The sequence below is a fragment of the Lolium rigidum genome, chromosome 6 (genome assembly GCF_022539505.1).
Source record: "Lolium rigidum isolate FL_2022 chromosome 6, APGP_CSIRO_Lrig_0.1, whole genome shotgun sequence".
NCBI classification, from domain to species: Eukaryota; Viridiplantae; Streptophyta; class Magnoliopsida; order Poales; family Poaceae; genus Lolium; species Lolium rigidum.
Genome location: NC_061513.1, coordinates 68,633,760 through 68,655,153, shown reverse-complemented (window position 1 = coordinate 68,655,153; position 21,394 = coordinate 68,633,760). Strand labels below are relative to the sequence as shown.

The window sequence follows — 21,394 nt, the reverse complement described above, 5'->3', positions numbered from 1 at the left end:
CCATACCACGTTCACGCTTCCTCGTCCGATTCTTGCACGTTGTCACATTTTAAAAAAAAGGAGAGCCAAATGAGCCACGTGACACTATCACACTACCTAAAAAGCTGCATCGCCGTCCACCCCGTTACCTCTGCCGTCATTTTTTTCTCTCATAGACAAAAATACCCCTCCCTTAGCCATTATTCAATTTTTTTTTCGAATAGCCATTATTCAACGCTGGGGAAAAAGAAATCTAACCCTGTCGTCCCAGGGTCAAGGATATGGATGGCGAGCCCGGCATGGCGGCGGAGGGCTGGCAAGGCGCGGCGGCGCCGTCGTGGTGGTCGGCGACGAGGGGCTCGGCTGGTGCACCCTCGAGCCTGCGCTCCAGCACTGCCTCCTCCGCCAGCGCCGTCGCGGAAGCCTTGGGTGGAGCACCTGCTCCTACAGAACTGCGTCGACATCACATCTCCGCGAGCGCGATTGCCTGCAACGAGCGTCGCCTGGCCCTCCAATTACGTCCACGTTTCAGATAAGTTTGTATAATTATTTTTTGTAATTTACTTAATGACGTCCATGTTCCAATTTTTTTTTGTATGAATACTGAACGAATCTTCCGATTTGCTCCTATAGGAAATGAATTTGGCTACTGGATGTAAGGGAATGAAAATGGAAATAATATTTGATACCTTCGTAAAAACGGCTAATTGTGATTCTCCGTAAAAATGCAGTACAAGAGAAAATACTCGCAATGTGGTGAAGGAGAAACTATGTGCTGCACATGAACCTGTATGTGGTGAATGTGAACACGGATGTGACATGTGTGAACCTGGATGTTTATGGTACTTGTAGATGTTTTGCCATCTATTCTCCATGTAGGTATGAACTGTGTGCGGGGATATGGAATCAACTTACAGGGGAGTTTTTTTTCCCAACTTTTGAGCATTTTGAATTAAAATCTGATGACGAAGTTTTTCAATTGAAGTCCATGAACAAATATGTCACAGTATTTTTGCTTGTCTTTAAAAAATTGGCCACATAGTGCACCAGGGTCAAAAGTGTCTTTTCATGTTGTTGTTTAACACTGTTAGTGCTCAAAATGAACTAGTGCTATATTAGGCAACAAATTCTGACCAAGTGTCAAATAGGGTTTGGTAGGGTTGAATAAGGATTTCTCTCTCCAGTCCCCCAATCCAATAGCGACCGAGGGGTGAGGGCGACATGAGCCGCCGCCGCCGCCCACCCTTGCCGTTGTCGCCGGAAGTGGTGCATCCGCTGGATGTCGACGATCTCCTCCATGAGATCATGCTGCGCCTCCCACCGCAGCCGCCCTACCTCCTGCGTGCGTCCACCGTCTCCAAGCGCTGGCGAAGCCTTGCCACTGACCCCAAGTTCCTCCGCCGCTTCCCCATCCACCACCAAAAGCCGCCCCTTCTAGGCGTCTTCTCATGTACTAGGGGCGGCATGTCGTTCAGTTCCACTCTGGACCCGCCCTACCGCATCCCTCCTGAGCGCTTCTCCATGCGCCCACGTATCAGATCCAGCCAGATGTGCCTCGACGTCCGCCACGGACGCGTGCTCATCAACGACGACATGCGGAGTCGGGTAATTGTGTGGGACCCCATCACTGGTGACCGCCGCGTTGTGGCCTTTCCGCCGCAGTTCAGCCACATGGGGATACACAGTGGGGCGGTGCTCTGCGCCGCCGGCGACCGGGGGCACGTGCATGGCGCCTGCCACTCAAGCCCTTTTAAAGTGGTTGCGATCATCAGCAACGAGCACGACGATGATCTTTCGGATGAAGATGATGATTATGAACCAGAAGTATTGGCTAGTGTTTACTCCTCCGAGACTGACATGTGGAGCGATCTCATCTCAACAGGTTTTCTGGGCAGGGGTATTGACATCTCTCTTCGCAGCACACTTGTTGGTAACACCCTTTACTGGCTGCTGGAAAGCACTTTCATGCTTAAGTTTGATTTGGAGGCACAGAGAGCAGCTGTGACCGCGAGGTTTGCTGGTGCTCCTCGCGGTGGCAATCTTCAGATCATCCAGGCAGAGGATGGCACTGTTGGCTTTGCTGCTTTGTGCGACTTCCATTACCGCCGCTGCTTGGAAATCTGGGACAGGAAGATTGATTCTTATGGATTTCCCACGGGCGTGTTGCGGAAGACTGTTGAACTGCAGAAGATTCTTGGATTGGAGTCTAGGATTGATGGCAAATCATATATACTGCACTATATGGAGGATGTTCAGGCAATCTTATTGCAGGTGCACTCATCTGTCTACATGATTCAGCTTGAATCATTGCAGCCTAAGAAACTTTTCGAAATCACAGATAATTGCATCTATCGTCCTTTCACAAGTTTCTATGCCGAAGGTAACTACTTTCTCGTCTGCTCATCTTAACATTGCAGGACTCCTAAATCCAATTATTTTTCATAGGAATAACCAGTGTACTTCTGAACTGTTAACTATCAACTGAACTTTTTTTTAATGAACTTATAGCCTTGTTGTCTTTTATGTCTGTATGTTATCATTGAACTGCGGGCGTCTATGTTACTACCATTGTAGTGTATTATTGTTCACCTGCACACAATTAAATACCCAGCACAAGCCACATACAAGGTGGAAATTGGCAACAATCAAAGTACAAAGTATACTTGAGTTGGAGACTATGACAAACGAGCAATTTAGTTGGGCAGATTTGGGGAGTAATACAGTTCTATTTGGACGCTCGGTACTTGTTTGAGTTTTTTTTTTTATCACTGCTGATCTTGGTATTAACCGTAAATCTATAATATCTATCGTACCTTATAAAATAAGTAGTGTAAGTACTATTCTATTTCTATCTGTTTGTTGAGGAGTTGTCATGCAAGTGCTTGAATGTGGGAGGGCTTGAAATAAATATATGTGATAGAACAGTTATTCAGTCCAGCATGGTGTGACTGATTTTTCCACATGTTATCGTTGCTGTGGTCTTGGAAGGTGGTCTGCGTATTCGTCAGTTACTGAAAGGATCATTTGTATGCGTCAGGAAATAGCAAGCTTACAGGAGATGGAATGCCATTTATGTTGTTAGCCATTTTTATGAAATTTCTATTGTTAGCTGGGCTCTGCTGTTTCTCTAGCTGTGTCTAATGTAGTAGGGTTATATCAGACTATGTATGAGATAAACAGTAATATAATATAAGATCATTGATTTGTATACTAGCTGATGCCACATCGTAGAACTAGGATTTACATGTCAATACGCACCAGGTATATATTTTTTATGAACATGATTTTTGTGGTTGCTGCTGCCTATAGATATAAAATCATGATGACTATAGATAAAACAAAATTTTATCGATGTCCTCTTCTTGTACATGTACATCAATTATGCTGATCGGATACCATGAGCTGCCTTAGATTTGAAGTAGACAACAGAAGCACTAAAAACTTATGTTTAAGCACCTGGTGTGTCACATCGGCAACTTGACTGCAGGTTGAATATAATTGGCAACTGGATAGAAGCATCTGGTGTATCTACGGAACTACCACTATAATTACAGTTGATCATCTTTGTACAACTACTACATTACATTTTATTTTCAGCATGAGCCACATAAGAAGTGAAAATTGACAACAAACAATCTATGAAGTAGACTTTAACTGGAGTATCTTGTATGTCAAATGGGAACTTTATTGGCACATTTGAATGCTGAAATACAGTTGTGTTTCTCCTGTTAATAATTGTTTTTGTAAGATAGTGTTTATCATTGTTGATCTTGCTATTAATCACACTGGTATACATGTTTCACTATTTCATCTTTTGTTGAAAAGTTTGTCTTCCATGTGACTGCATGCCTTAAACTGTACACTTGCCGCTTTTTCGCATTTTCAGTTGTTCAGTCCAATGTGGTTCTGAATTTTCATGTGTTATGTATGTTGTGGTCTGGATAAGTGGTCCACATATATGTCAGGTCCTGAGTCAACAATCATCGCGCGAGAGATAGAATTATATTTGTGTTAGCTTTTTTACAATATTTTTGTTGTTAGCAGGATTCCCCGATATATATGCCTTATTTTCCTTGATGTGCTGATTTCTGTAGGGTCATATTGGACTATTTAAGAGATTAACTAGTAATACTATAATATGAGAACAACTGGGTTTTTTTCACGTGTCATGATTGTTTTAGTCTTAGAAGATGGTATGTGTATTCGTCAGTTGTTAAAAGGGGCATTAGTATGCATCAGGAAACAGTAGCCTACAGGAAATAGAAGCCGTTTTTATAAAGCTTTTGTTGTTAGCTGAGAGTTCTAATTGTGGTATCCTCTAGTTGTGTCCCATACTGGTTATATCGGACTATTTACAATATAAACCAGTAATATAATATGAGACCATTGATCTGTGTACTAGGTGATGTCACGTCGTAGAACTAGGATTTACATATCAATACACACCAGCAATATTATTTTTCGTATGAACCTGAATTTTGCTGTTGCTTATGCCTATAGATACGAGAGAAGTTTATTGCTGTCTTCATCTTGTACATGTGCATAATCCAGTGAAGTGGTTTTATCGCTAGAGCTGCCTCAAATTTGAAGTAGACAAGAAACACATTAAAGGGGTGTCAAATTGGCAGCTTGATTTGCACATTGAAGCTTAAAACTAGTTGCATGTTCTCATCTAAAAAATCTGCCGGTACAGGATTATTTTGTATTTCAGGTTGCTAGTTTGTTCATGCTGATCTTCCTCTTTTATCGCTTTCTAATACTCCCTCCGTCTCATGAAACTTGTCTAGAATTTGTCTAAATCTGTATGTATCTACACACATACTAGATAGTGTCTAGATATATCCAAATTTTGACAAATCTAAGACGATTTTCGTGGGATGGAGGGAGTAGTATTTTACCTATTAGTGTTCAAATGTTCTGGCTAAAAATAATGAGCCACACTGCTGAATTAACTAATGTAACATGTGTTTGTGCAGAGGTGCCATTAGCAGTTTGAAGCAGGAGCAGCTTATCTCTGGATGATGTGCCCAGCCTGGGATGCGACTGAAGTCTGATTATGTCAATGTGTATGGCTACATGTACTGCAGCTGTCCTGCGGAAATCAAACTACATGTACTGCAGCTGTCCTGCGGAAATCAACTAATATGTTGACTGGCGCAGTGCTTCATCTATCAATCTATCTATCTATATCTAATAGTATGTCAGTATGTACTTGTTAACTGAAGTCTGAAATGGTTGGGTTATGTCGGCAGTGTTGGCCTTGACAATGGACCTCCAGTTTGACTTGGTGCTGGCACCAAATTATGGTTTGCCAATGGTGTTGAGTACATTTGATATATGTTTTACTACCTGCCAACGCCGTGCTGGTCCTTGTTAGAGGACACGAACTCTGCAGAGCCCGGGTTGCATGCGTACGCACTTTAGATGTGATGTGGGCCGCACCAGGCTAGGATTTCCTTGTATTGCAATACTAGATCTCTACGTGTTGTACTCCAACCCCTGTACTATATATAATATAGGCAGCAATATAGATTCAAGGCATCGCGGTTTAGCAGCCTCGACAATACCTCCCTTCTCCAATAGCAACTTCACGGAGTGACATGACCAGCTGCCGGTGCCGACCGTCATCCGTGGTACTGGCACCTCCTCTGGAAGACGACGACCTACTCCACGAGATCCTACTTCGCCTGCCCCCACAGCTGTCCTACCTCATGCGTGCCTCGCTTGTCTGCAAGCGTTGGCCGCGTCTCACAACCGACTCCCACTTTATCCAACGCTTACATCTCCACCACCAGAGGCCTCCCCACCTAGGAGTCTTCTCGCAACCTGGCTGGAGCATTATCTTTCACACCGACGCTGGACTCACCCTGCCGCATACCTCCCGAGTGCTTACTACGGCTCAACAATTGGCTGGGCTGGGATTTGGTCGAGTGCCGCCACGGACGCATGCTCCTCCTCAACGGGCGGAACCATCAAGTCATAGTGTGGGACCCCATCACCAACGACCGCATCCTCGTGGACTTTCCACCAGAATTCTACATAATCTACACCGTGGCGGTGCTATGTTCTGCCAACGACAAGGGTCACGTCCATGGTAGGCTGGTAGCTGTCACTCGTGGCCTTTTAAAGTGGTCCTGCTGGGCACCTATATCGGCAATGGTGATCAAACCGTCACGGGTGTTTACTCCTCCGACACCGGTTTATGGGGTGATCTCACCTCAACAGTTCTTCCAGATAGGTATAGGGGTATTTGTATGGGTATTTCCAGTTCGAGCACACTTGTTGGTAGCACCCTTTACTGGTCGAGTGGCAGTGTCATAATTGCGTTTGACACTGATAAACAGAGGCTAGCTGCGACCGAGAAGCCTTTTAGGGTGAAACATGGTGACAGTGTTCAGATCATCCAGGCGGAGGATGGTGATCTTGTCTTGGCTGCTTTCCGTGGTGCTAACTACAACGAACGCGGCCTTGAAATATGGGAGAGGGATCCTAATCCTTATGGAGATGCTACATGGGTGTTGAGGAAGTCCGTTATACCGCAGAAGATATTTGGGAATTACATGGCGAATCCACATGTGGTGCAATACGTTGAGGATGTTCATGCAATTTTTGTACGGTTGCAATCATATGTTTTCATGGTTCAACTTGAGTCAATGCAGTCTAAGGAACTTTTTAGAAGCAAAAATGATTATATGGGCACCTATCATCCATTCACAAGTTTCTATACGAAGGTAACTGCTTGTACTTTTGACGCATGGCTAGCAAATCCATTATTTTCTATACATGGTTGCTAGAATAACTTTATTGTACTTCAAAAGTGTCACTACCAACTTGAATTTCCGCATAAACTTTTAAGTTATAGCATCATTGTTTTCTATGTAATCAACTTGAACGGCACTAGCTCTAAGGAATTACCATGCCTCTTAGTTTACTATGGTTCTCTATATAAAGTGCATAGTTTTTTTTAGCATGAACCACACCAAAGGTGGAGATCGACAACTAACTAGGATGTGCTTGAACCGGTGCATTTTATATGTCAAATGGAAAACTTCATTGTCACATTTGGGGGAACAAATGTAATATATTTATTCAGTATATATACTTGTTTCTTTAGGACAGTGTTTACCACTGTTGATCTTAAAAGTGATTGGTAGGAAGGAGTCAGCTGACTATACGAGAATGGATATTTAGAGCTCGTGCGATAGGGAGCTCGTTTTTTGAAAGATTCAAAAATGGTGCTTTGAAGTTTCAAAAAAATCGTACCAAAAAATAAAATGTGTAGGAAAAATATATATAGTCTATCAATTTTCAAACCTTCCAAATCTGTCAATTTTTCATTTTTTAAAGCCTAAAATATAAGGTATTTCGGGTTAAGATTGTGCCTGTTGGTAGAGCACAACGTTATCTATGTCTAGAATGTTTTGTAGAATTTTTGAAGCTTTAAAATTAAGTTCTCAATTGTAAAAATACTGAGCTCCATTACACCTGAGCCCCAAAGCGAATTTCTGCTGACTATATCCTTAAAATGTATGTTAGACATTTTTTTTTTGGATTTTTTTAGTTCTTCAGTTCAGTCCTTGTGGTTACTGACATTTTCCACATCTAAGGTTTTTTAATCTTGCAACGCAGTCTGCATTTATGTGAGTTGGTGAGTTAGGAAGCAATGTATCTTATAGGAGATGGAATTATCTGTTGTTAGCTTTTTTCATCACTTATGTTCTTAGCTAGATGCCCCAATTTTATACCTTCGGTTTTCTTTGATGTTCTGATTTTTCTTTCCTATATAATTGTATAAAGTACAGTTAGGTTTTATCTAAAAAGTACTTCTTCAGTCTTGTCGAACTATATAGGAGAGAAACTAGTAAAATATTGTAAGACAAACTGGTTTAGCATTTACATTGACACTAGCAAAAAAAAATTTGTATGTCCATTAATGCCGTGGTTGCTGTCAGATTTAGTAAAAAAAAAATGAAGTTATATATGAATGCCTGATAGATATAAGATCCATGCAGAACTCCAAAATCCATTTATTTTCTATACAGATTACTGGAATAACTTCTATGTACCCTTGTACTTTCAATATGAACTTCACACTAAAAGAACTTGTGGCACAATATTTTTAGCCAGGACATGGCATTGCCTTTCTCTTTCGCATCAATTTATTATTTTTCCAATTACATTTTACCTACTAATGCTGAAATTATTTTGCCTTAAGTATACACAAGTTTCATAAGTGTGGCGCTAATACCTCTGATTGAACTCATGAGATGGGTTTCTGCACAGGTAACTTGAGAGAAGTTTGAAGCTGAATCAGCTTACAGGTGTAATACAATGTGGAATACTGACTCTCGTGGACTATGACCATATATTTTAGTAGTTGTAAACTTGACTTGTAGAAATGTGCCCACTCTGGTTTTATTTTCAGAATTTATGTAATCCTCTCCGAAATGCTTCCATCAATTAGCTGTGTTGAGTATTGATGTTCTCAATCGATTAGAATGTGTGAGCTCCTCTTTGTGGGAGCATCCCGGTCTGCTCCGCCCATCGCAGACGTGGCTTCTTCTCTTCGCCAGTAGTGGGAGGCTAGCTCGGTGGAGCGGGTCACTGTTGGTTGTCTTAGTACGTTTGTCGTCTTTTTGTGGTTTTCGATGAGTTGTCAGTGTGGCTCTGTTGTGTTGGTGTTCATGTGGATTCTACCTGTTTGTATCGGTTTTCACCTGATTTTCCTATAAAAAAATTTTTGCAGGAAAACCATCGATATTTTATTCCTCCAACACAGGTTACAGTCAGCTAAAACTAGCCGTGAAATACAGTCTGGAATTTGGTGTAGCCAACAAGTGGTACTACCTCCAGATCTACCTTTATTAGCCAAACAATTTGCAACCCTATTTTGTTCACGTACAATTTTCATGAGGCTAAAATCTCGAAGACTCATAAGATGCTTCACTTTGCTGATCAGACGACAATACTGAGACCTAAGACACCTTCTCAATTAACAGGAGATGGAATAATATTTCTGTTGTTAGCCATTTTTATGAAGTTCTGTTGTTAGTTGGGTGGCGCTGTTTTATTTCTACGAGCTCTAATGGCGGTATCCTCTACTTGTGTCCAATACTGTAGGGTTATATCGGACCATTTACGAGATAAACCAGTAACATAATATGAGACCATTGATCTGTGTAGTAGGTGATGTCACATCGTAGAACTAGGATTTTACATGTCAATGCACACGAGCAATATTACTTTTCGTATGAACAATAATTTTGTGGTTGCTGATGCCCATAGATATAAAATCATATGCTCGATCTTCTTGTACATGTGCATACTCCAATGGTACTGATTTTATAGCATGAGCTGTAGAAACAAACGCACTGAAGGTGTGTCAGATTGGGAACTTGATTTGCACATTGAAGCTTAAAAGTAGTTTCATGTTCTCATCTAAAAATCTGATGGTACAGAATTATTTTATATTTCAGGTTGCTAGTGTGTTCATACTCATCTTTCTCTTCATGATGTTGTATCACTTTCTAATACTATTTTTACCTAGTATTGAGCCAAATGTTCTGGCTAAAAATATTTTGCCACGAATTCCTTTAGTGTGAAGTTCACACTGACACTTCATGCGTACATAAAAGTTATTCCGTCAATGGGTATAGAAAAATAAATGGATTTTGGAGTTATGTATGGAACTACCATGGTAGTGTATTTTATTTTATTTTGTATAGTGCTACGGTACATATTTTTCAGCATGACCAGATAACACTTATCAACAACAAACAAACTAGAAAATACTTGAACTGGAGTATTTTCATATGTCAAATAATGCCACAAATGTATATGTTTGATTTTATTTGATGTTCTGTTTTTCTTTTCCTATACTTGTGTACATACAATACAGTTAGGTCCTGTCGGACTATACAAGAGAGAAACTGTGAAGCAATATCGGACCAACTGATTTCTGGACCTGACATACCTTCTTCTTAGCTAGCATTTACACTTGAACAGTATATTTGATACACACTTTGACGCTGGCAGAGTTATTTTTTGTATAACCATAAATTCTGTGCTTGGCATCAGATTGAGCAAACTATTTGACACCGTTCTGAACCCTAACTGATATAAAATGCTAGATTTACCCACAAGAGCAGAATTAGATACGACAGAGGAAGCGCCTATCCATCTGAGCCAAGAATTGACAGAGTGCGTTGTTTCAATTTTACCTAATCCACTAAAATTATGATGCAGGTAACCAGCACAGGCTAGGCATATGCTATTCCAATGCCTTTGGAGATATCTGGAAGAAATGGGAGTCCAACCCGGTAAGCAGCAACCTGGAACATTTGTAGCTTCATGGAGAGAAAAACAATGTGTCATCTGAACTAACGAACTTGCAGCGACAAACATAATCAGAATCAGCACACCGTGTACCATATATGACATAATTCAGAGACATGATTCAACGAAACAGATCACAGCAAGCAGATTGAGTAATCACATTCACATAGGCACGGCCCAGTGAAATCTAATCAGTTAAGCAGCATAGAGCATCAGTACGAAAGTTCCAGATCTGCTACTACATTATTGAGGCAGAGACGATTGTGCTTCGACCTTGGAGCGAGCGAAATCAAGCCTGCGCCTTGTCGACGGGCTCCGGCTGGGGCTGGGCCTGCGACGGGGTGATCGCCTTCTTGATGGAGACGGCGTGGATCTCGGCCATGTGGGGCGCCAGCGCGGTGTTGACCATCCGGTGCCGCTCCAGCAGCCGCTTCCCCTCGAACTTGTCCGACACCACCTCGATCTCGTAGCTCGCGCCGCACCTTCACGCCAATCAACCACATCAAGACTACCAATCGAAGAATATTACAGGGGAGAGCAGTAAGAAATTGGGCGAATTGTGTGGGCTGCTTACCCGCCGGATGTATCGGTGACCACCTGAAAATCGTAGCAAGACAGCAGTTAGGGTTTAAGGCGGAGAAGGCGCATGGCGGAAGGGGTTTAGGGGGAGGGGAAGGAGGCTTACGAGATGGGTGGGGCTGAGGGCGGCGGCGACGGCGGCCTCCACGTCCTCCTTGGTGACGCCCATGGCTGGCGAAGCGGCGGCTCCCTGTCCTCTCGGTTCCGGCGGAGCGAAGGCAAGCAAACGAGGCGACTTCCAATTTGGGCTGTCCCCGTTTATCTACCTTGTTCAACTTGCCAGGAAGAATATTTCAGATGTGGTCTCGGTCTCTGCAGAATCACGAATTTGTCTGTCACGATGTTCTGTTTGTCTTTCCAGGAGTCGTAGTGGGCTAGGAATCGAATAATTCGTTGTTTTCAATGGCTGGGGAATTTCAGGGATGATCATATATTTCAGAACTGCAGCGCCAACAACTATATTTCTGAAATGCAGCGCCAAGATAACAACGCTTCTAACTTCTAAGCAGCAAGCAACAGTTCAAAGAAGCAAAAGATTCCAGCGAGAGTGCAAGACCACGATAGATGTAGTGGATGGTAGATTTTACCAATCTATGCACCTAGTATACACCATATTAGTATACCAAAACGCCTCACAGCACTTGCAAGTGTGCAAGACCACATATTAATCCAAGCAAGATGGTGCAACACATAACACATAATCCATATCATCAGCTCAGTCAATAAATTCAAACACAAGTTGTTACACAATTGTATCACAGGCTAAGACTACAGCCCAACAATGACAGTGCAACAGATAACGCACAATCCATTTCATCAGCTGACCAAATGCACATCATTCAAAGTTGGCAATCAGCAGGATCCTCCCAACAAACTTCATGGCTCACGCAGTTCGCAGAGGCGGAGATACCAATATAACACCATCTCCTCGGACAAAAAGGAAGGGGATGGTACGCCTGGTAGTCTGCCAAATGTACAGTATTTGCAAGTAGTTAGTATACCAACATATTCCTGACAAATTTAAAGATAAGCTTATCTTGAATAATTACATAGGAGTACATCCAAAACAAGTCATTCATAAAGCTCCAGGGTTATTAAAGATTCAAATAACTATTCCCTCATGATATTCAATGGATAAAACGCCACACTATATCAGACTCGTAGAGCTCCAGGATGTTAAAGATTCAACAAGCATTGCCCTTGTATGATATTTAGTGGATAATAATGTCAGAAATCCATGGGTGCAAGGATATTTTGGCGTGCCTTAAGCAATATTACTCGTACATTTCAGCGTGCCTTAGGCAATATTACTCATACATTTCAAATACACATGCTGAACAAAGCCCTAAATTGTCGATTTGCATGCAACAATTGCCATCATTTATCCCTGGCGGACTGTGTTGGACATTCCTAACATGAGCTCCATAAGTGTTGACATCACAACGTAATCATAAAATAATAACAAAAGGTCAAAAACTTACCCGCACTATTTCTTCATATGTTTCATCGTCGATTTCAACAGTTGTTACAATCTCCTCAACATCTCCAAGGATCATGTTTAAGTGCTGATCATATGCCTGGGCAACAAGGGAGACATCAGCAACTATCATTCCACGATGCCTTACATGTATTAACAGCAAAAACATTGCAGAGCAGCGCAACATAGGATTGCAACATGCACATCATATATATAACGTTGTGATCCCGATAATTCTCAACAAATTAGTAAACAAAAATCACCATGTTGCCAAAGGCATACTTAAAATAACAATCACATACACCCGGAACTCATCCCATGCTACCAACAAACCTGCTATCCCTCGCAGTCCCTCCTGTTATTGAAATGGTTGTCATTATATATGTCAAATCTCTACCAACGCATTTTTCTGTTATAATGCACACAAACATACCAAACCTTTTACATCGCAGTACACATAAACTGACACATTTGGATCACTTCAGGTATGAAGCACAGTGAGGACATTTAGAGAAAACAGTGGGGATATGACCTAAACAGCAAAAAAAGAAAGGAGATGAAAATGGGAGCCTAAAAACTCCTCTCCTTGTGCATCGCGAATCACTGCCAATGTAACCAGTGTTACAAAGAAACCTGTTGAATGCCCTATGTTTTATGTTATTGAAATGCTTATTTTTTTCTTCATGGAATTGCTACCATGGAATCTTTCTGTTCTTACACATGAACGCATTAAGATCCTAAATTACATTAGGCATAAACTAACACATTTAGTTCGCATTTGCTTCAGTGACGACAGTATTAAAAGCAGCGAGGATATAAGACCTAAACAAACAAAAGGGGGACAAAATCGGGAGCCTAAAAGCTCCTCCTAGCACATAGCGAATCACTGCAGGCCAGTGTAACCAGTGTTACAAAGAAACCTGTTGAACGCCCTGTGTTTCATGTTATTGAAATGCTTATCTTTGTCTTTGTGGAATTCCTACCATGATGTATTTCTGTTCTTGCACATGGACGCATTATAACCTCCTAAATTACATTAGGAATAAACCTGACACATTTAATTCGCGTTTGCATCAGTGACGACAGTATTAAAAGCAGCGAGGATATAAGACCTAAACAAACAAAAAGGGGACGGAATCGGGAGCCTAAAAGCTCCTCCTCCTCCTCCTCGCGCATAACGAATCGCTGCAGGCCAGTGTAAACAGGAATTTGTTCCACCCCCAGTGAACCACAAACAGGGCGCAGCCGCCCAGGCTACAACAAGCAATCTGAAGAGAATCTGGAGTGCTTACATGGAGCTTGCCGCGGAGCTCGCGGTCGGAGCGGAGCTTGACGTAGATGCGCTCGTCGAGGCTGAGCCTTATCAGATCCAGCGGCTCCTTCACCGCGATCTCCTCCTCCGCCGACGCCATCGCCTCCGCCTCCGCCGACGCTTCTACTCCTGTCGCTCTCCGGAACCAAGACCTAAACCCTAGCTTCCGCCTACCGAATCGAACTCGGCTGCCGAGGTAAGCGTCGGCGCTCCGGCGATTTTGGGTGGTGGATGCGCTGCTGCGTGCTGGGCCTCTAGCTTTACCGGGCTTTCTCTCTTCGCCTAGAAGGGGCCACGTCACGGCGCAATATCACATGGGCCTGATGGGCTTATTTTAAAGCCCAGATTTGACGTTCCAGCTAGCGATTTGGACTGTCGCTTAGGCTAAGCCCAAACGACCAATAAAAAGGCTAAGCCCAAACCAGGGTTACCTGTTGAAGAACAGGGTTTATGTTTACCTGTTTACCTGATGCAAGCTAACAAACTTGCTTCCCCTAAAAAAAAAAGCTAACAAAACTATTGAGTAGAACAATGTGGTGACATCCTCGTAGGCATTGCATATGTCAGATAGATAGTTTGGAGAGCCATTTGCAGGGCATTAACTGCAATGGAGCACAAAAGAGACCGTTGAAGATTCTAGATGCACTATCTTCGAGTCGGAGTTGTCAAGGGATAAGCATACGATCTTGGGTATCTTCTTAAACAGTTCCTTCCATCATTTTGTTATTTGATGCATATAGGCACTTCTTGATCCATGGTTTGAAGCCTTGTACGATGTATTGTGACCTTTATTATTCGTATAAAAAGGTTATATTTAGAACAATAGGCACGGCATCACGGTGTGGATAGCCACATCCTTAGTGGTATTGCTCCAAGCCTCTTAGATAGTTCAGGGTACTTCCTCCTCCATGTTAATTCGGTCCCTATGAACTCTCCTTCCAAGATGTTAAAATGCCAAAGTTGGCACACGTACTTCCTCGTGTTGCCACCGGCGCTAGAGGAGTATTGAATCCGTGGATTGTGAGGTCATGAATTTCCTCATCTTTTGTCTTTCTAAATCCTTGAAAGGTACCACCTTTCCGTTCATAAGGTACATCATATAACAAATACATTTGAGCAATGTGACGGAAGATTATGCCGAAAGGTAATTTTTTTTATCCCTATGCCGATGTTAGGTTCAAAGAAAAAGTGGACGAATAACATAGGGATAAAAAATTACTATTGTGGCACTATTTCATCCTTTCGGTTCAAAAGAATGGAGCGAATCGCTTGAAAATTTGCTTCCATGTCAGTTTAAAAGGACAAAAGCATGAGTTTTAGCATCTACTTGCACCTTTTCAAATTCATAAGCATGGAGAACAAGACGGTTGCCTTTAATTGTACAATAGCATTCTCGAAAGGCCTCAGGCCGATCTTTATTAAGAAGAAAAGAGAGTTTTACAGCAAGCTGCTGGCAGCTCCGAGGTAGAGCAAAACAGCAAAAAGGCAACCAGACAAACCTGGGCTGCTAACAGAGTAGGCAATAGCTACTGAATACAACAGAGGTACAACATTGTAGTCCGGAGACGCCACCATCTACAGCCGGTGCAGCCTCAGATTGCTACCACCCTTCCAGCCGAGCGCCATAAGGAGATGTCCTCTCTAATGCCTTCAAAAACTGCCTCGTCACTGTGCCGCTGGTTTTCAAAGATTCTAGAGTTCCTCTCTTTCCAGAGCTTCCAGTGCACCAAGATTACCACCGTGTCGAAATCCCGCCTAAGGTTTTTAGGGACTCTTTTCCTTACTTGCAGCCACCATTCATCCGTGCTCGGCAAAGGCGGGGCCTGGAATTGGGAAGTCGGCAGTTGTCCAGCTTCGATGTGCTGCCAAACTTTTTGACTAAAACAACAATGCAGAAAGAGGTGAATGCAGGTTTCGGGAGCTTGTGTACACGGACCGCAACGATCATTATTAGGCCAGCCCCTTCTCCGAAGGTTGTCTGCTGTCGGGCATCGTTGGTGTACTACCAACCACATGAAAAACTTGCAACTTGCCGGCGCCTTCGACTTCCAGATTGCTCCAGACACACGGGAATTGTATATTGGCTGCAAAGAAGAGATTATATGCACTGCTGGTAGAGAAGGAACCGTCCTCCGTGTGGCGCCAAATTAAGGTGTCTTGATCATCCCGATTAAGATGGATTGATCCCGGGAGGTCCCATAGATGGAGGTACCGAGAGAGAGCTGTTGTAGAAACTCCGCCTTTGACATCTCTCACCCATCTATTTCCTTGCAAAGCTTGTGCCACGGATAGCTTCGAGTCTCGGACGTAAGAGGCCGGGATAGGAAAGGCATCGGAGACGGAACGACGATCCGGCAGCCATTTATCCGTCCCGTAAGCGAGCACGCTGGCCATCACCGAGGCGGACAAATGTTGCAGATTTCGGTAGTGCTGTGGCGTCCGCGTCATCGGGCAAAGGGATAAAGCACCACGGTTTGGGCGTGGCATCCCATCTCAGCCGGGGCCATCGGCAACGCAAGGCGCATCCAAAGAAGCGTAGGTTTAGAATTCCCAAGCCGCCGTAACGGGTTGGCATGCAAACCTTTGACCATGGCAGGGAGGCGGTGTCCACCACCGATGTCTTGTTCGCCCCGCCGGACGAAGCCACGACATCGCCGGTGTATGATCTTGAAGGCCCACGCCGGGAGCCGTAGCACCGCAAGGAAGTGTAGCGGCAGGGCCATGAGGACAGAACGAGTTAGAACCAGCCGGCCGCCCGGGTTGAGCATCTTGGGAATCCACCCCGGTAGTTTGTCGGAGAATTTGTCGATGAGAGGCCAAATGTCCGCTTGTCTTAGGCGCCCGTGGTGAGCGGAAGTCCCGAGTAACGGATTGGGAAGTGGCACAATTGACATTGGAAGAAGCTAGACACAGCCGGGGCCTCCTCATCACCACAGCGGATGCAAGTGACCGTGCTTTTATTTAGATTGATCTGCAGACCTGAGGCGTTCCCAAACAGTTGAAGGATGGAGTGCACCACTTCGCAATCAGGAATGCTAGGACGGAAGAAAATCACTGCGTCGTCTGCATAAATTGAAGCCCTCGGAACCTGGCGGTGCAAATTCAGTCCAGACAGCAGATCATGCTCGACGGCCCGGTGTAGCATCGCCTGGAGCGCATCCATGGCCAAGATGAACAACGCCGGAGACAAGGGGTCCCCCCGACGGACTCCCGTGCTAGGCGGAATGAGGAGCTTCGCTCACCGTTGATGCAGATCGATGTGGTTGCGGTAGAGAGAAGGTAACAAATCCAATACCTCCACCGTGTGCCAAAACCTCTACAGCGTAGAACCTCAAGCAAGAATTCCCAGGAAAGAGAATCAAACGCTTTAGAGATATCTAACTTGAGCAAAGCAGCTGCCAGTTTCTTCCTGTGAAGGAGCCTCGGCGGTATTACGGACGAGTTTGAAATTCTCGTGTATGCTGCGGCTGGCTATAAAAGCACTCTGAGCATGGGAGACCAGCCTAGGTAGGAGAGGAGCCGGACGAGAGGCCAGCAGCTTCGTGAAGATCTTGGAGAAAGCATGCACTAAGCTTATGGGGCGGAAATCTCGGATATCCAAAGGATTATCAATTTTCTGCAACAGTACCATGATAGATGAGTTCACACGCCCCAAATTTTGACAGTGGCCAAGGTGGAGTTGGTGCAAGGCGGAGACGAGATCATCGGCGATTGTATCCCAGCAGACCTTGAAGAATAGACCGGAAAATCCATCAGGTCCAGGGGCACGGTCCGACGGCATATCCATGACCACTTTGCGTACTTCTTCGCGGGAGAAAGGTGCTTCTAAAACTCTGGCGTCCTCGGTTGAAAGGCGAAGCAGATTGAGCTGCTCTAAGTTTAACTGTTGCTCATGGCTTGAAGGAGAGCCCATGACGCCCATGAAATGGTCACGCGCGAGCTCCAACTTATCTGTGGTACTAACTGCAGTCCTCTCCCCAGATTTGAGCACCGGAATGAGATGCTTGCGGCGGCGAGCATTTGCCTTCATGTGAAAATACTTCGTATTGGCATCACCCTCTTGTAATTCGCGCACACGCGCTCGCTGCCGAAGACGTACACGCTCGAGGGAAGCGAGCGCAAGGCACCTGCCTTTGAGAAATGAACGTAGCCTCCTTTCAGCCGCAGATAGCTGCCTGGCCTCCATAGCCTCATCCAGGCGCAGAATGACTTCATTTGCCACTTGGAAAAGAAGATTATTGTGACTCTGTTTGCGCTGTCCCCATTGACGAAGAGCTTTCGCGGTGCGCTGTAGCTTGGTATCGAAAATGCTGATTGGATCATTAGAGGACACTTCAGATGACCATGCCTCCTTGACGATATCATGGAAGCCCGGGAGTTTGGTCCAGAATTGTTCAAATCTGAATCGATATGATCTCGGCCTTGCCATAGAGCATGAGAGGAGGAGCGGACAGTGGTCTGATATGTTGGAGCTTAAATGTAGCAGGTCACTAACCGGGTGGATGTCCTCCCAATCAGGCGAGAAAAACACACGGTCCAATCTAGCCAGCAACGGATCTTCCTGTCCATTACTCCACGTGAAGCGCCTCCCTTGTAGCGGCATATCTTGCAGGGCCAAAGCATTCAAAGTGTACCTGAACTTGTTCACCATCCGCCGGTTTATTTTTCCGTTGCTTCTCTCTTCCGCAGCACAAACAAGATTGAAGTCTCCATTAACGACCCAAGGGAGATCAACAGTAGTACCTATCTGCATCAGTTCCTCCAGAAATCTTAGCTTGTCAGCTCTCAGTTGTGGCCCATAGACGGAAGTGACGATCCACTTCTTATCATCTGCGAGAGACCTGACTTCAGCCGTTATACTAAATTCCCCATAATGACGCACAGATACACACAGTTCATCCGATTTCCAAGCCAGGATAATGCCACCTCTAGTGTCATCGGCAGGGAGATAAGCGAAACCATCAAAGGCAGGCCCCAAAGTCTCAGAAATGATCGATGCATTAACCATATCCAATTTTGACTCCTGGAAACACACCATAGCCACTTGGAGAGTCTGAATAAACAGCCTGATCGAATTCCGCCACAGCTGGTTGAGAAGAGGCTAGACTAGATGCCGCTAGGCTCCACTTCTGGCGGCAGGGCGAAATTAAACTTTACGTGTGATCTAACTTTGATTTGGTCATGTTTGTTAGAATTTCTGCGTTTTCACTATTATATTGATGTGTACCAAACTTGAGTTCACCGCACCATTTACACAGGTCATTTTCTTCGCTGTCACGGGCGTACATTGCGCCTCTTCCGTTCAACTAAACTATGATCAAGATTGTTCGGTTCTTAAGCTGCCCTAGTTTTACATATGCTTATCTCGTACAGAAGAAAACAACGGATCGGACTGAACTTTGTTCCATTTTGCTACCTCACCGCTTGTCGTCCTCTCTGTACCTTGTCCCTATCGTCGTCTTGCTTCTGGACCCTTCCAAATCCGAATTGCAATCGAACTACCGCTGTCCGCCCAGATTTGTTTTATCCACACATGAAACATATTGAACGCCATCCATCGGATGATGATCCACACGGCTTTTTCTGAGCGGATAATCCTTAGGCCGGCGCATTCAGATGTCATCAGGATGGGGCAGTTAGCTAGCTGTACCCGATCTATCGACAGGTGACGGATATATGCATTTGTATTGCGCCGTTGACAAATCTGCTCCATTAAGTTATGTTTCCTTGTGCTTCGTTTGAAGTCTGAACATACGGCTTCTTCTTCTTGGATGGATGGATCTCAACCGAAAGTTTCGAGCTTTCTCGGGCCTGATGACGCTTGTGTTCTGCTGCAAACGTTTACTTGATGTCGCCGTTGAACGGAACTAAAGGAAGCCATAGGAGTAGCGTCAGTCTGCCTTTAGCGTTTCGACACGAAAGTATCATTCAGAAAGAAAGAGAAGAAACAGCAGGATGAATGAAACCAACACATCGAAGGGCAAGATTTGACGGGACGAGCAAAAGCCCACGCCTTTCAAAAGAAAGCAGCGGGTTAGCTAGGTTCTCTACTTACAGAGGCGGCATTGACAGAGAGACGAGATGGGTGGATGACTAAAGTAAAAAATCTGGTAATTTGCTGACGTACTGTACTACATTTCTCTAAGGCAGTGTTTGGTTGCACGGAATTGGAGCTCGGAATTGAAATTGAGGTCCAAATAGGCCAATTCTGCTGTTTGTTTGCGCTCAGAATTGGCAGCGTGGAATTCGGGCTCAATTCCGAGCAGCCCACCCACGCGTGTATTTTTCGGCCCACCAATTCCGAGGTCCAGACCTCTGAAATGGCTCTGAATCGAGCGAAGGGGTAGTCACCCCCAACCTCACGCACAACCTCGCGCTCAACCTACCGTCGCTGCAGCCCTCTCCGCGCCGCCGCCGACTGCCGGGCCCCGCGCCACCGACAACCACCGTCGCCAGCGACACGCCCTCCGCCACCGCCCCGTCTTCCCCACCACCGGCGCATCCTTGCAGACTTCCGTCAACGCCGCGCAGCAGACATGGCTGCGCGCTTGGCTGGCTCACCGTTGCCGCGTGAGTCGATTGGACGGCGGCGCGGCTCCGTTGAACCCGCCACCCGCCGGTACGCCTCTTGCGCGTGGACGACGGAGCGCGGGGGCGCAGGAGGTCGATCTGCTCGTCGCGAAGACGCCGCCGTCCAGGAGCTTCTCGGCATCGGCTTCAAAGGGCTGCTTTTTCTAGATTCCCTATGCAAGATGAGCTCGCCATCTTCTCTTCGATTTGACTCGACCTGTAGGAGGGCAGTGATTTGTTTTTTTTTTTTTGATTTCTTTTTACCTAAATTTATTATGTGAAAAATAAGAGCTCTTTTACAGTGATTGGCACGGAACTTTGGTTCCGTCTAACCGAATCTGGGTTCCATCTAATGTAATTTTTCGTAGCCGTTGATTAAATCGGTGTATAACTTTTATAATAGTTTAATAATTCTAAACGTACGTTTTGAAGGTCAACTTATCAAATCATAATCTATATCTATCTATTCGATGTTCCTTCTTTGTTGTTTCTTTCCCCCCATCGTCAAGTTCGTTCCTGTATCGTTCGGAAACATATCCTCTTTTGGCAATTCTTCCGTGCGTCGTGAAACCGGCAAGCGATTCGTATTAGACGCAACAACCATTCTGAGTGTCCCCGATCTGCACCGCTGATTCGTACATGATGCAGTCGCGATTTCGAGCGCTTGTCCACGTGAGAAGCTCAGGCAGCTATGTCGTATAACAAGGACGAGAGTGATTGGAGCCGGAAGAGGGGAAATCGGCGGCTACGGGCGCAGACAGCCTCGCCACCGAGACCAAGGACCTATTCTGAAAATCAACGCCTACTTCTCTATCTGGCAGACTACCATCCTGATTCTGATTGATCAATGAAGAATCAGCCGCTGCATATCCGCCGGCCCTCAAATAAGTCTCGCTGAACGGAGGGAAAGAACATACTCCGTATATATGATCCTACTGTTTGATACTCTGATCGCTTGCTGCTGCTAGGTACATATATGATTAATTTTTTGTTGCTTTAAGATTTGTGTAGTATCATTAGATGATTTGGTCGCTTAAAAGGTATAATATTTGCAAAATATATGCGTGGTTCCAGTCCCACCGAATTTGGTTCCGGTCCCACAATTTTGGTTCCGTCGGTTTGGTTCCGTCTAATTGTCACCG

General features: G+C 44.7%; 3 protein-coding genes across 4 annotated transcripts; 1 reads left to right on the top strand and 2 right to left on the bottom strand.

Annotated features, from left to right (window-relative positions):
- The first annotated feature begins 858 nt into the window (after positions 1–858).
- LOC124664675 lies at positions 859–5,076 on the top strand. Its single transcript, XM_047202137.1, has 2 exons — positions 859–2,359; positions 4,956–5,076. The coding sequence occupies exons 1-2, from the start codon at positions 1,201–1,203 to the stop codon at positions 4,973–4,975; spliced, it is 1,179 nt and encodes a 392-aa protein (XP_047058093.1). The 5' UTR covers positions 859–1,200; the 3' UTR covers positions 4,976–5,076.
- Positions 5,077–9,230: 4,154 nt separating this feature from the next.
- On the bottom strand, positions 9,231–11,111 carry LOC124664676 (protein BOLA2-like). 2 transcript variants are annotated; one of them, XM_047202139.1, is made up of 4 exons: positions 11,000–11,111; positions 10,889–10,911; positions 10,588–10,796; positions 9,231–9,333 (listed from the first exon to the last, which is right to left on the bottom strand). In XM_047202139.1, exons 1-3 carry the CDS (start codon positions 11,060–11,062, stop codon positions 10,604–10,606), a joined length of 279 nt encoding a protein of 92 aa, XP_047058095.1. In that variant the 5' UTR covers positions 11,063–11,111; the 3' UTR covers positions 9,231–9,333; positions 10,588–10,603. The 2 variants fall into 2 exon arrangements, with proteins under 2 accessions (XP_047058095.1, XP_047058094.1); XM_047202138.1 differs by lacking the exon at positions 9,231–9,333 and having other exon boundaries at positions 10,383–10,796.
- A 527-nt stretch (positions 11,112–11,638) lies between these two features.
- On the bottom strand, positions 11,639–13,860 carry LOC124666415 (sm-like protein LSM3B). Its single transcript, XM_047203752.1, has 3 exons — positions 13,663–13,860; positions 12,375–12,470; positions 11,639–11,857 (listed from the first exon to the last, which is right to left on the bottom strand). The coding sequence occupies exons 1-3, from the start codon at positions 13,780–13,782 to the stop codon at positions 11,777–11,779; spliced, it is 297 nt and encodes a 98-aa protein (XP_047059708.1). The 5' UTR covers positions 13,783–13,860; the 3' UTR covers positions 11,639–11,776.
- Between the last annotated feature and the right edge of the window lie 7,534 nt (positions 13,861–21,394).

Excerpts from the sequence above, each read along its gene's own strand:
- LOC124664675 (XM_047202137.1), top strand. The coding sequence starts at position 1,201 with ATGAGCCGCCGCCGCCGCCCACCCTTGCCGTTGTCGCCGGAAGTGGTG. Across the intron at positions 2,360-4,955 it reads CACAAGTTTCTATGCCGAAG|AGGTGCCATTAGCAGTTTGA; the intron begins GTAACTACTTTC and ends GTGTTTGTGCAG.
- LOC124664676 (XM_047202139.1), bottom strand. The coding sequence starts at position 11,062 with ATGGGCGTCACCAAGGAGGACGTGGAGGCCGCCGTCGCCGCCGCCCTC. Across the intron at positions 10,912-10,999 it reads CCCTCAGCCCCACCCATCTC|GTGGTCACCGATACATCCGG; the intron begins GTAAGCCTCCTT and ends TACGATTTTCAG. Across the intron at positions 10,797-10,888 it reads GTCACCGATACATCCGGCGG|GTGCGGCGCGAGCTACGAGA; the intron begins GTAAGCAGCCCA and ends ATTGGCGTGAAG.
- LOC124666415 (XM_047203752.1), bottom strand. The coding sequence starts at position 13,782 with ATGGCGTCGGCGGAGGAGGAGATCGCGGTGAAGGAGCCGCTGGATCTG. Across the intron at positions 12,471-13,662 it reads AGCTCCGCGGCAAGCTCCAT|GCATATGATCAGCACTTAAA; the intron begins GTAAGCACTCCA and ends CTTGTTGCCCAG. Across the intron at positions 11,858-12,374 it reads CATATGAAGAAATAGTGCGG|ACTACCAGGCGTACCATCCC; the intron begins GTAAGTTTTTGA and ends TACATTTGGCAG.